General features: G+C 38.6%; 1 protein-coding gene across 3 annotated transcripts in view; it reads right to left on the bottom strand.

The window, feature by feature from the left end:
* The window catches only part of FBXL2 (F-box and leucine rich repeat protein 2), a 78,582-nt gene that overhangs the window by 35,492 nt on the left and 28,794 nt on the right, over positions 1 to 14,296 (bottom strand). For all 3 annotated transcript variants that reach the window (XM_060022109.1, XM_060022110.1, XM_060022111.1), the window contains exons 3-4: positions 5,831 to 5,885; positions 5,507 to 5,581 (exon numbers count right to left, since the gene is read on the bottom strand). In XM_060022109.1, the coding sequence (XP_059878092.1) occupies positions 5,507 to 5,581; positions 5,831 to 5,885 (130 nt within the window). The remainder of the gene's footprint in view (positions 1 to 5,506; positions 5,582 to 5,830; positions 5,886 to 14,296) is intronic.

The following is a 14,296-nucleotide window of genomic DNA, read 5'->3' as shown; positions in this document are numbered from 1 at the left end:
CTTGTACCTGCTATGGCTCATTTAATATTCACAACAACCACATGGACTACTGCTCCACACTGAAGTAAGGAAGAGTCTATGTATGGAATACAGGAAATCCCTTAGGATATCTCTTAGTATTAATATGCCCTCTGATTAAAGTCAATGGAAAACTAAAAGCCAATCCAAGGAGACTACTCATGGCTTCAGGAATGATGGTTTGGGTCACTCTACCAGGTAAGGAATCACGACCAGCTGAGGTGCTTGCTGAAGACAAAGAGAATACAGAATGGGAAGCAGAAGGTAGTTATAAATACCAACTCTGACCACATGACCAGTTACAGAAATTAGGACTATAATTGTCGTAAGTATTTTCTCCCTATTTTATTATGAATGCATGTGTGTGTGGTACAAATATGTATTTTTTCCCTCTCTTATCCCCTTATCATGTGACACAACATGTACTGACTTTATATCATAAGTATTTAAGTACTGTCAATTCTACATCGAAGTATTTAAGGCATAGAATATCAAGAAGAGTGAAATTGACTCTAGGACTTTACCTCCTCTTCTGAGGAAAGCCTGAGTGTCTTTCGGGTTGTACGCTGGATAGCTGTATCATATTAGGTGGAATTATGATCTTTGTTATCGTCTTTATTTGGAAATTAAGTATGGTTAAAGGACATGCCTATGGGTGCCAAGTTGACAAAGGGTGAACTTATGATTAATTTTATGTGTCAGCTTGACTGCGACACAGGGTGCCCAGACATTTGGCCAAACATTATTGTGGCTGTGTCTGTAAGGGTTTCTGGATGAGATTAGCACTTGAATCAGTAAACTGAGTAAAGCAGATTGCCCTCCCTAGTGTGGGTGGGCCTCATCCAATCAACTGAAGACATGAATAGAACAAAAAAGGCTGATTAAGAGAGAACTCCTGCCTGACTGCTGACATTGGTCTTTTCTGGCCGTGGACTTGGACTGAAACATCAACTCCTCTTGGATCTTGAACCTGCCAACTTTCAGACTGAAATTTACACCACTGGCTCTGCTGGTTCACAGGCCTTCTGACTCAGACTGGAGCTACATATCAGCTCTCCGGGGCCTCCAGCTTGCTGACTGCAGATCTTGGGACTTCTTAGCCTCCATAATCACATGACCCAATTCCTTATAATAAATCTCTATGTCTATATTAATATACACTTATTTTAACATCTTTATTGGAGTATAATTGCTTTACAATGTTGTATTAGCTTCTGCTGCATAACAAAGTGAATCAGCTATACGTATATATATATATATATATATCCCCATATCCCCTCCCTCTTGCGTCTCCCTCCTACCCTCCCTATCCCACCCCTCTAGGTGGACACAAAGCACTGAGCTGATCTCCCTGTGCTGTTCGGCTGCTTCCCACTAGCTATCTATTTTACATTTGGTAGTGTATATATGTCAATGCCACTCTCTCACTTTGTCCCAGGTTACCCTTCCCCCTCCCTGTGTCCTCAAGTCCATTCTCTACATCTGTGTCTTTATTCTTGTCCTGCCCCTAGGTTCTTCAGAACCTTTTTTTTTTTTAGATTCCATACATATGTGTGTGAATACGGTATTTGTTTTTCTCTTTCTGACTTACTTCACTTTGTATGACAGTCTTTAGGTCCATCCACCTCACTACAAATAACTCAGTTTCGTTTCTTTTTATGGCTGAGTAATATTCCATTGTATGTATGTGCCACATCTTTATCCATTCATCTGTCGATGGACACTTAGGTTGCTTCCATGTCCTGGCTATTGTAAATAGTACACACGTATCTTATTGGTTCTGTTTTTCTGGAGAATCCTGACTAATACAGATTGGATCCATTATCTTCATTTTTCAAATAAAGAAATTAAATGGTTAAATTGCCAAGGTTACACTTTAGTGAGTAGTAGAATTGGGGTTTATAACAGGTTTCACTGACTCTAAAAGCTGTATGTTCTGCACAATTACCACCTCCACAAGGGAGAAAACATTGAAAAGGCCATTTTGTTTCATTTTTAATACTTATTATCCTCACTTTATAAAACAGCAATCTTGACACTGAACTCTAAGCACTAAGAATTCACTAGGACACATCAAACCACAGTATCACAGAAGCAGGGCTCACACATATTATATCTGGCTAATAACTTAATTCAGTTGAAAATCCAAACTCTGATATTGCTGGTGACTTTATCTATGCTTTCTTGAGTCTTATCTAAGTTAATAATTAGTTTTTGGGGCTTCCCTGGTGGCGCAGTGGTTGAGAGTCCGCCTGCCGATGCAGGGGACACGGGTTCGTGCCCCGGTCCGGGAAGATCCCACATGCTGCGGAGCGGCTGGGCCCGTGAGCCATGGCCGCTGAGCCTGCGTGTCCGGAGCCTGTGCTCCACAACGGGAGAGGCCACAACAGTGAGAGGCCCGCGTACCAAAATAAAAAATAAATATTAGTTTTTGAACCAACACTCCAGACACCTGTAAAATAAATTTCTGTCAGTGGGAGGAAAAACATTATGACTTGGAAATCCAAGATAAATATTTAAGTACTAAATAAAACAGCAAAAACAACTCCACACCAATGTCTACAAATAGAGCACACCATCTATCTTCTCCATTCCATGTTAGTCACGTTTATACAAACTTCCTATTCTTCCTTTTTTGGAGTAAAAGTTTTTGTACTGGAATAAAAAAATTACATTCAGAATTTTCTGTTCCACTGTTTCCAACTACGAGAAAAAAATGAGTAAATCCTTTTCAAATGCAAATGACACTGTGTAACATCTATTAGATAGTATGTTGTAGGTATGCATTTTAGAAAGAAGGGCTTTACAGAAAAATAAGGCCTAATGGAGAGACCCTTGGACTTATGAGTTTTAGATAACATACTACTTGGTTATTTCTCATTTTTGGCCTCACAGAATCTTTAATGACCATGAAGACTAACAACAAAATGTTCAACTTTTAAAGGCATGGAAAATGCCTAAACATCAGGGAAACCTGATGTTTACTTAGGAGAGAGTGATGCTCAAGGAGAGGCCCAATGCACATTAGTCACCTGCATGTGCTATTCTGCCTTTTCTTTGAAATTCAAGTCATGAAACCCACTGTTCAAGGTACCTACTCTCTCTTCTTACTAGGTGAGGGACCTCAGGTAAGTTACTCAAACTTTTTGTGCCTCAGTTTCTTCAACATGGTGTTTTTGAGAAGATTAAATTAATTAATATACAAAAAGTGCTCAGAAGAGTGCCTGGCACACAGTAAATACTCTTAGTCCTGATCCTTGGCACCTTTTCTATTCTCTCAACAGATCCATAAATCACCACTTTCGTCCCAAAGAAATGAATTTGAGACCATGAGTTTATCCATGGGATGCTTCCCAGTATAAGCATCCAGAGGGTCCTGTTAGTGTCTATGGGAGGCCCCACACTTGGTTCAGAATCAACCTGGACTCAAAGTGGTAGCCCAAAGGGGTAACTAAATAGTATTAGACTATATTTTTCACATGTAGTTCTCTACGTAACTGGTAAACCATAAACTGGTCTGTCGTTGGTAGAAGTACTCAAGTACTTCTGCAATGTGTTCATATAGCTGTAGTCAGCAGTCAGCTAAAATTGTGAAATCAAATAATGCACAAGGTAATGACATTTACTTAAAATAGAATTTTTTTTTTTTGACCGCACTGCACTGCACGGCTTGCAGGATCTTAGCTCCCTGACCAGGGATCAAACCCGCATGGAGTCTTAACCACTGGACCACCAGGAAAGTCCTGAAATAGTATTTTTTAATATCTGAATTTAAAAGTTTTTTATGTGCATTCCAGAAAGTTGTAGTTCGGAAAAAATCATCAAAGAAAACTGAGGAGACAATTAAAAAACCACAGAAAAAAATTTTTTTACAAAATTTTTTTAAAACAATGACTCTTTGGCCAGAAGAAATGACCACAATTTTTGGAGTTTAATGTTCTCCTCAACATCACTAAGTAACACAATGAACCATGAACTACAGATTATCAGTTTGAAGGGGAATTACATGTCAGCATGTTTGGGTAGGGCACTGTTGCAATCGTGAAATCTGGAAAGAGCATTAAAGAATTCCTGATTCAGGGACCAGAGTCCAAGCCAGGAGCTACAGCTTATCTTTCCAGGGAGCATGAGAAGCCCTGAGGCCCCTGACAGCTTCCAAGCTCAGAGCACAGCAACCTGAGCAGTGGGAAATACTGTGCTCAGCCCCACCTCCTGTAGGGGATTCTGCTCCACTGGTTTGAGATGGGACCAGAGCCTGGCAAGCAGCAAGTAACCTAGAGAAGGAGGTGATGGGCCTCCACCACTAGCCATCAGTTCTTGTAGGTAACACCAGCTTAAGTGAGTCACAGGAAATTGTTTGGGCCCATCTCACTGTTAAACACATTCATTTCCTTATCCATTAAAAAAGATACAAAGAATTTACTTCAATAAAAACAAGTGATAAACATGCTATGTGAGTAACTGAATTAAAATACAATTCCAGGGCTTCCCTGGTGGCGCAGTGGTTGAGAGTCTGCCTGCCGATGCAGGGGACACGGGTTCGTGCCCCAGTCCGGGAAGATCCCACATGCCGCGGAGCGGCTGGGCCCGTGAGCCATGGCCGCTGAGCCTGCGCGTCCGGAGCCTGTGCTCCGCAATGGGAGAGGCCACAGCAGTGAGAGACCCGCGTACCGCAAAAAAAAAAAAAAAAAAAAAAATACAATTGTAACTGAGTTGGCTAAACTAGAAATCAATAAGGTTTTACTAACATTGGGTAGATAATGAACTTCAACATCCCCAGACCCCTTAAAACAGCACTCCCAACAACTACTATGTACAATGCTCTTTATTACTTCCCTGTTTCTTTTTGGTTATAAATTGGTATTTAATATTAAAGTTGTTTTAAAATAAACTTTTCTCATTTGACCTGGTTTACCACTCTTAAATGAGGATATTTACATATTTCCAGATAAATACACCAGAATCCTGGAATTATAAAGGCTCTAAGGATTATTTCACTTCTTCATTTTATAAATAATATAACTGAGGCACTAAGAGAGTAAATGTCTTAAGTGGCTGAGCTGGAGTTATATCTCATAATTCCAGCCTCATTCCCGAGTCCCTGCTTCTGCCATTTCTCCATTCCTGATGCTGAATTAGAATTCTCAATGGAGTTTTCAGATCAATAAATATTTGTCAAGAGTCTCCTAAGATAAGCATTGAACCAGGTGTTAATGATACAGGTGTGAGGCTTTGAAAAGCTGAGTGGTAAAACTTAGATTATAAACATGATCAAGGGGGAAAAGTAAACGTCTGTTACTGATAAAAGTAAAGTGCAAACAGAATTTTGGTCTTGAAGTATGCAAATATCTTCCAGGTTTTTTTCCTCTCTATTCCACCTTGGCACCTTCATATTAAATCTAAATGCAGCAAAATAAAAAGGCAGGAAAGAGTGAGCAGTTTACTTATCTTTTAAAAAAGTCTTTTGTCTAAAACAAGGTTAACTTACCTCTACATCTGTTTGAAAGTTAAAAAGGTCTATTCTTTGCCAGTTGCTTCCATCCAGGGCTAAGATATTCCAAGCCTGGGAGGTTGGGAGAGATTAGGGTGAAAAAGATATATTTATTGCGACTGTTAAGGAAAGTCTTGATTCAACCTTTATTATTTCCAAATGTTTATTCATGATAGACATTAAGCTGGTAATCAAATGTGGAATTATGGTAACATTGTGTTATGTTACATATAAAAGATGACATTTTAATTTTTAACTTCAACTTATCCTCATTCTAATAAAACTTGTATTTCTTGATTACAAATTTGGTTAATACTCTACCTTGGAAATCTGTGCACATCGGCACAAAGTTACTATATCCAAGAAGGAAAATATTCTAGGAAGAAAGGGGAAAAAAAGCACAAAAATAAGATGGTGTTAACATTTTAGAATATTTATAACTTGAAAGATAAAATCTAATGAGCCATTTGGATATTCATAACTTTTTCAAGATTCCTCAATTCGTAATACACAAGTGCACTATAATTGTTCATCACTACTATGACATATTAAATGTTTGCACATTCCAAAGCTGTTTTAGACACACTACACAAGTCCCCTTAACCCAGAATTCATTAAACTTTTATTTCCCTTGTTCTAAGTCATGGACATGGAACAGTAGATCATAACCTGTTCTATTCAAAGACCAATCTCTCGGGACTTCCCTGCTGGCACAGTGCTTAAGACTCTGAGCTCCCAATGCAGGGGGCCTGGGTTCAATCCCTGGTCAGGGAACTAGATCCCACATGCATGCCACAACTAAGAGTTCACATGCTACAACTAAGGAGCTGGTGAGCCGCAACTAAGGAGCCCAACTGCCACAACTAAGGAGCCTGCTGGCCGCAACTAAGACCCCGTGCAACCAAATAAATAAATAAATAGATGAACATAACATCAATCAGTGAGCTGTAGGAGACAACTTTAAAAAAAAGACAAAAAAAGACCAATCTCTCACCTCCCAGGCATTGAGCCTAGTGAGGGCTAAATCATTCTAATTCCTATGCAAACCCCACTTTTGGTGGTAGACGCATGAAACAGGCTCAGGTGCCTGAGCCTCAAATAACACGGCCAAGAAAAGCTCAACAATAAAACCCACTCACTTTTTATCTATCTGCTCACAGGGCAGAAAGATGGAGCTCATTTCCTGAGCAAAAGCCAAGAAGTTACAGAAGATGGGAAAGATGGGGAAAAAGAAAAGCAGAGAGAAGCAAACAAAAGCTTAGTTGACACCAGCAGTCCCCCAGTGGAAGCAGTAGCTGTCAGCATGGCAGGGTCAGAGGGAGGTTCTGACATTCTGGCAGTGGAGATGAGCTGCTGATGATAGCACAGTGGCAAATAGCTGTGTGTGCCTCAGCGCTCCGCAGTCACAGCTGAAAACAAAGAGCAGCTTTCCTGAGAGACAAAGAGTAGATGGGGACGAGGTCAGGGACAAACAATAGGGTCTCAATCCCCAGAGTACCGCAAGGTAAATATGAGGGTCTGTGCCTGTGTGTGTGGAAGGTGAAATGGCAAACAGCCACCTAAAAAGTTCTCCAAAATTCTCCAAAGGTAACAATCAGCAGTGCATGGAAAATCCATGGGCTTGGAGAAGATAGTAGATCCATAAAACACCAGAGCACTGCACCCTACAATAAAGCACCCACAGGCAGCACCACGGGGCCAGTGACAGCGTAGATACTGTTCTACAATATAGGCTCCAATCATTTTCTAGAGAAAAGCAAAGGACAGAAGCATAACGGCTGCACTGATCTTAAAAGACTCAATGGAACTTTGTACATAGGAAAATGCCGATGGCTGGAAATGTGTACTTACATATATTAAACATATTTCAGGGTGTCTGCACATCTACATTGCTTCTGTGGTAATACATCTTGCCCCACCACCACAAATGTCTGTGTTCTGTGCCATACAACCATTCCACAATGAGCCCCAACTGATCGTCAGCTCACGAAAAGACAAGGACCAGATAGAGAAATGAGTATGGTACAGCAGAATCATATCACACACTGGCATTGGGTTCTAAAGTACAAGCTGAAGGTAGAAAGGAGTTAACTAAGTTTCCCTTGAAAATCCCTCAAGAATGTACCATCTTGGAGACCAACATACTCTATCACCTCTCAGTAATAATAACAATACTGATAATCATAGTTAACACTGATTATGCACTTACATGTGCTAGCTGTCACTCTTTAATTGCCACAACAATGCCATGAGGTGCTATTACGATCTCCATTTTACAGATAGGAACACTGGGACCTGCCAAGGCCACAGAGATAGGAAGAGCAGAGCCAGAATTTGAACCCAGGTAGTCTGGCTTGAGAGCCCAAGCCCATGACCCTACACAAAGTACCCTAGAAAGTTTAACACAGCTGTTGTTCCCTCAGGATTAGACTAGAATCTATTTCTTCAACTGCACAGCAGATGAAGCAGTCTGTGTTGAGTGAGCATGCTGTATGGAAAATATGTTTCTTTCCTTCTTCCTCTCTTTCTTTCTCTTTCTTTCTTTCTTTCTTTCTTTATGGCCAAGCTGTGTGGCTTGTGGGATCTTAGTTCCCTGATCAGGGATCGAACCCAAGCCCTCAGCAGTGAAAGCATGGAGTCTTAACCACTGGACCTCCAGGGAATTCCCAAAACATGTCTCTTTAAACACTAAAATCACACTAACTCAAACAAGATGCTCACACATTCGGACACAAGTGAGAATCAATAGCTGGAACACAAGTTTGCATTTCTCATCTCATGCTTACTACCCAACATTATGATTATTGAATGAAAAAGTAGATTGCCTTCATTATTTACATTATCCCCCCAACACACATACACAGATACTTGAATGTGCACAAGTTAAACAGGCATGATAAGGGACTTCCCTGGTGGTCCAGTGGTTAAGACTCTGCGCTCCCAATGCAGGGGGCCCAGGTCTGATGGCTCACGGGCCCAGCCACTCCGCGGCATGTGGGATCTTCCTGGACCAGGGCACGAACCCATGTCCCCTGCATCGGCAGGCAGACTCTCAACCACTCCGCCACCAGGGAAGCCCGTACTGCTGGACTTTGTATTCTGCTTCACTGGTCTGTCTGCCTCTGTGCCAATGAGACCCTGTTTTTATCATGAAGCTTCAAGCTCTTGATGTCTGGTAACGTTAAGCTCAACTTTGTTTTTCTTTTGTTAAAAATATTTATTTATTTATTTACTTACTTACTTATTTAGGCTGCCCTGGGTCTTAGTTGCCACTCGTGGGATCTTCACTGCAGCATGTTTAGTTGCGGCATGCAGACTTCTTAGTTGTGGCATGTGGACTTCTTAGTTGCAGCATGCGTATGGGATCTAGTTCCTTGGCCAGGGATCAAACCTGGGCCTCCTGCGTTGGACCACCAGGGAAGTCCCCAACTTTGTTTTTATTCATCAAAATTACCTTGGTTATTCTTGGCTACTCTTTTTTTTTTTTTTAATTTCCACTTATGTTTTAGGATCAGCATATCAATTTACACAAGAAAACTTTATAAAATTTTATTGGAATTATGTTGAATTTATAGAAACTTTGGGGAGAATTGGGATCTTGACAATATTAAGTCTTCCAACCCAGAAACATGATATACTCCATTATTTATTTAGGACTTCTTTAATTTCTCACAGTAATTTTCGTAGTTTTCCACATAGATGTTTTGTTCATTTTTAGATTTTTCCCCGCTGGTTATTTGATGATGTTACTATTAAAATGGAATTTTTAAAATGTCATTTACTAATTGTTGCTAGTATATATACTTAACTTTCATATACTATGTCTTGCATACAGCAACATTTCCAAATTCATTTATATATTCTAGTGATTTTCTACAAACAAAATCAATACATTTGAGAATAATGACAATTTTCTTCCTTCCTTTCCAATAATTATACTTTTTATTCTTTTTCTTGCCTTACTGAAGTGGCTGTGATCTTCTCTAGTACCAATAATTGTAATGAAAGACATCTTTTTCTCTTTCCCATCTCAGAAAAAGCTGTCACTCTAATCATTGATTACAATGTTTACTATAGGGCTTTCCTCCTGCCTTTTAAATTTTCTAAAGTTACTTTGTTACACACTATAAAATACCTCAGCTTTGCACATGCATGGTTTTAACAACATCTCTTTAACATTTGCTTATTTCCCCTTTTAAAAACATATTAAATATAAGAGCAGATAGTACATAGAGTTCCCATATATTACTGCCATTTTGAGAAACACATAACACACACACACAGTTTCCCCTATTATTAACATCCTGCATTAGTGTGGCACATTTGTTACAATTAATAAATTAAGACTGACACACTGTTATTAACTAAAATCCACAGTTTATGATAAGGTTCACTCTTTGTATTGTACTATTCTATGGATCTGACAATATATCCACCATTATAGTATCATATAGAATAGTTTACCACCCTAAAAATCACCTGTGCTTCACCTGTTAATCCCTTTTATCCTCCTCATGAACCTCTGGCAACGACTGTTTTTTTTTTTTTTTTTTAATAAATTTATTTATTTATTTTTGGCTGTGTTGGGTCTTTGTTGCTGCACACGGGCTTTCTCTAGTTGCGGTGAGCAGGGGCTACTCTGTTGCAGTATGCAGACTTCTCACTGCGGTGGCTTCTCTTGTTGCAGAGCACGGGCTCTAGGCACGCAGGCTTCAGTAGTTGTGGCTTGTGGGCTCTAGAGCACAGGCTCAGTAGTTGGGGCTCACGGGCTTAGTTGCTCTGCGGCATGTGGGATCCTCCTGAACCAGGGATCAAACCCGTGTCCCCTGCATTGGCAGGCGATTCTTAACCACTGCGCCAACCACGAAGTCCCGACTGATCTTTTTAATGTCTCCATAGTTTTTCCTTTCCCAGAATGTCATATAATTGGAATCATAAGTACGTAGCTGTTCATATTAGCTTCCTTCACTATGCATATGTCTTTAAGGTTCCTCCATGTCTTTTAGTGGCATGATAGCTCATTACTTTCTATTGCTGAATGATATTCCACTATATGGATGTATCACTGTTTATCCATTCATTTATATAAGGACACCTTGGTTGCTTCCAGTTTTGAGTGATTATGAATAATCTTGCTATAAACATTTGTATGCAGGTGAATATGTTTTCTACTCAGTTGGATAAATACCTAGGAGTGTTGAGTGCTAGATCATGTAAGTTTAGAAGCTGCAAAATTGTCTTCCAAAGTGTCTACACCGTTTTGAATCACCAGCAATGAGAGTTCCTGTGCTCTGAATCTTGCCAACATTTGATATTGTTCAATTTTTAAATTTTAGCCATTCTAATACACATAGAGTGATATCTCATTGTTATTTTAGTTTTCAATTCCTTAATGACATGATAGCAAGCATCTTTTCATATGCTCATTGCCATCTGTATATGTTCTTTGGTGAGGTGTCTATTCAGATCTTTTGCCCATTTTTTAAATTGGTCTGTTTTCTTGTTGGATTTTAAGTGTTCTTTGTATATTGTGGACATCCGTCCTTTATCATACATGTCTTTGCAAATATTTTCTCCCAATCTGTGGCTTGGCTTTTCATTCTCTTCTCAGAGAAGAAGTTTTTAATTTTAATAAAGTCCAACTTACCAATTTTGTCTTTCATGGATCATGCTTTTGAGGTTGTATCTAAAAACTCACTGTTAAACCCAAGGTCACCTACATTTTCTCCTATGCTTTCTTATGAAAGTTTGATAGTTTGGGGTTTTACATTTAGGCCTATGATCCATTTTGAGTCAATTTTTGTGAAAGGTGTAACGTCTATGTTTACATTCTGTTTTTGCATATAAATGTCCAATTGTTCCAATGCCATGTGTTGAAAATATATATTTTCTCCATTAAATTGCTTTTTCTCCTTTGTCAAAGATCAGCTGACTTTGTGCGGCTCTATTTCTGAGCTCTCTATTCTATTCTCTATGTTCCATTGAGTTGTCTATTCTTTTGCCAACACCACACTGTCTTGCTTTTTTTTTTTTTTTACGATTTATTTATTTGGCTGCACTGGGTATTCATTGCTGCACACAGGCTTTCTCTAGTTGCAGCGAGCAGGGGCTCATTGCGGTGGTTTCTCTTATTGCAGAGCACAGGCTCTAGGCGCGTGGGCTTCAGTAGTTGTGACACGTAGGCTCAATAGTTGTGGCTTGTGGGCTCCAGAACACAGGCTCAGTAGTTGCAGTGCAAGGGCTTAATTGCTCCACAGCATGTGGGATCTTCCCGGACCAGGGATCGAACCCATATACCCTGCAGTGGCAGGCGGATTCTTAACCACTGCCACCAGGGAAGTCCCTGTCTTGATCTCTAAAACTCTAAACTAAGTCTTCATAGGTCAGTAGTGTCAGTCCTCCAACTCTGTTCTTCTTCAGTAATGCATTGGCCTTTCAGAGTCTTTTGTCTTTCTACACAAACTTTAAAATAGATTTGTCAATATCCACAAAATAACTCGGTGGTATTTTTTATCAGCATTGTGTTGACTCCATAGATCAACTTGGGAAGAATTAACATTTTAACAATATTGAGTCTTCTTATCCATGAATGTGTAACATCTCTTTATTTATTTAGACCTTCTTTGATTTCTTTCACTGGAGCTGGAGTTTTCATCATATAAATCTTTTGCTAGATTTATACCTAAGTATTCATTTTTTGAGGCTAATGTAAGTGGTATTGTTTTTTATTTTAACTTCCAGTTGTTCACTGCTGGTGAACAATACCAGAAATGGCAATAGGAAAGCAATTACCTTCTGCATATTAACCTTGTATCGTGCAACATTATATAACTGCTTATTAATTACAGGAATATTTTGTCAATTCTTTTGGATTTTCTACATACACAATCATGTAATCTACAAACAAAACCAATGTATACCTTCCCAATGTATACTTTTTCTTTTCTTTTCTTACCTAATTGTATTAGGTAGGACTTCAGCAGTACTGTGATGAACAGGAGTAGTAAGAGGGGACATCATTTTCTGGTTCCTGAGCTTGGGGATAAAGCAACCAGTTTCTCACCGTTAAGTACACTGTTAGCCGTAGGGGTTTTTTTGTAGATATTCTTGATCAAGTTGAGGAAGTTCCCCTCTATTTTGGGTTTGATGAGACTTTTAATCATGAATGAGTGTTAAAATTTGCCAAATACTTTTTCTGCACCTACTAATATGACCATATGATTTTGTTCTTTATCAGATCATTGATGTGATTGATTATGTTGATTTTTGAATGTTGAGGCATCCTTGCATGCATGAAATAAATCCCACTTGGTTATAGTATATAATTCTTTTTATACATTGTTCAATCTGATTTGCTAACTTTTTTTTGAAGACTTCTGCATCTGTGTTCACGAGAGATATTGTTCTGTACTTTTCCTTTCTATAATGTCTTTTTCTGGTTTTGGTATTAGGGTAATGTTAGCTTCACAGAATAAGTTAGGAATTATTCTGCTTCTATTTTCTGGATGACAACGTAGAGAATTAGTATCATTTCTTTCTTATGTTTGGTAGCATTCACCAATTAAATCATCTGGGTCTGATGTAGTAATTACATATATGTAATTGTGTCTGAAATGTTGGAGAGTATGTTGTAGACACGATGTTCATTTACCTTTAAAATACTCACATACTTCCTAAAAACAAGGACGTTCTTTTTCAGAAACACAGTACAATTAACAAAACAAGGAAAACTAACACCGACACAATACTATAATCTATAGATCTTATTCAAAATCTGTCAATTGTCCCATTAATGGTCCTTAAAACAAAAGAAAAACTTTTTTTTCCGGCCCAGGATCACATATTGCATTTATCTGCCACGTCTCTTTAGTCTCTTCTAATCTAAAACATTTTTTCAGTCTTTATCTTTCATGACTTTGCTACTTCTGAAGCATATAGCCAGTTACTCTGTAGAATGTTCTGCCATGTGTCTAATATTTCCTCACGATTAGACTCAAGTTATAATTTTTGTCAGGAATGCCACAGAAATGACATTGTGCTCTTCTTGTGCATTACATCAGGGGCATATGGTGTACATTTGTCCTATTAGTGATGATGCCAACTTTGATCACTTGGTTAAGATGATTTCTGCCGGTGTGCCCCATTATAAAATTACATTTTTTCCCTCTGCAATTAATATATATCTTGTGGGAGATTAGTTGAAACTATGAAAACGTTTTGTTTCTCACGTCATACCTTCACATATCTCATTATTTCGAAACTGGTAAATAAAGGAAAAGAACGTCAAGCATTTATCCTGCCTTTCTTCTACATAAACTGTATCACTGTGTAATCAAACAGAAGTGAAGTAATTCTTTATAAAAGTATTCCATATCATATGATATCATTTATACATGGAATCTAAAGAAAAGGGGTACAAATGAACTTATTTACAAAACAGAAGTACAGTCATGGATGTAGAAAACAAACATGGTTACCAGGGGATAAGAGGCGTAGGGATAATTTGGGAGATTGGGATTGACATATACACACTACTATATATAAAATAGATAACTAATAAGAACCTGCTGTATACCACAGGGAACTCAATACTCTGTAATGGCCTATATGGGAAAGAATCTAAAAAAAAAGAGTGGATATATAACTGATTCACTATGCTATACACCTGAAACTAACAACACTGTAAATCAACTATACTCCAATAAAAAAAATTTTTTAAAGCAGTCCAACTAATAAATGAAGAAAAAGAATCAGAATATCATCATTTTGCAGCCCCAATAAGTTAAT

This window comes from Delphinus delphis, chromosome 10 (assembly GCF_949987515.2).
Source record: "Delphinus delphis chromosome 10, mDelDel1.2, whole genome shotgun sequence".
NCBI lineage: Eukaryota > Metazoa > Chordata > Mammalia > Artiodactyla > Delphinidae > Delphinus > Delphinus delphis.
The sequence above is the reverse complement of the archived record's forward strand: the minus strand, read 5'-3'. Positions and strand labels throughout refer to the sequence as shown.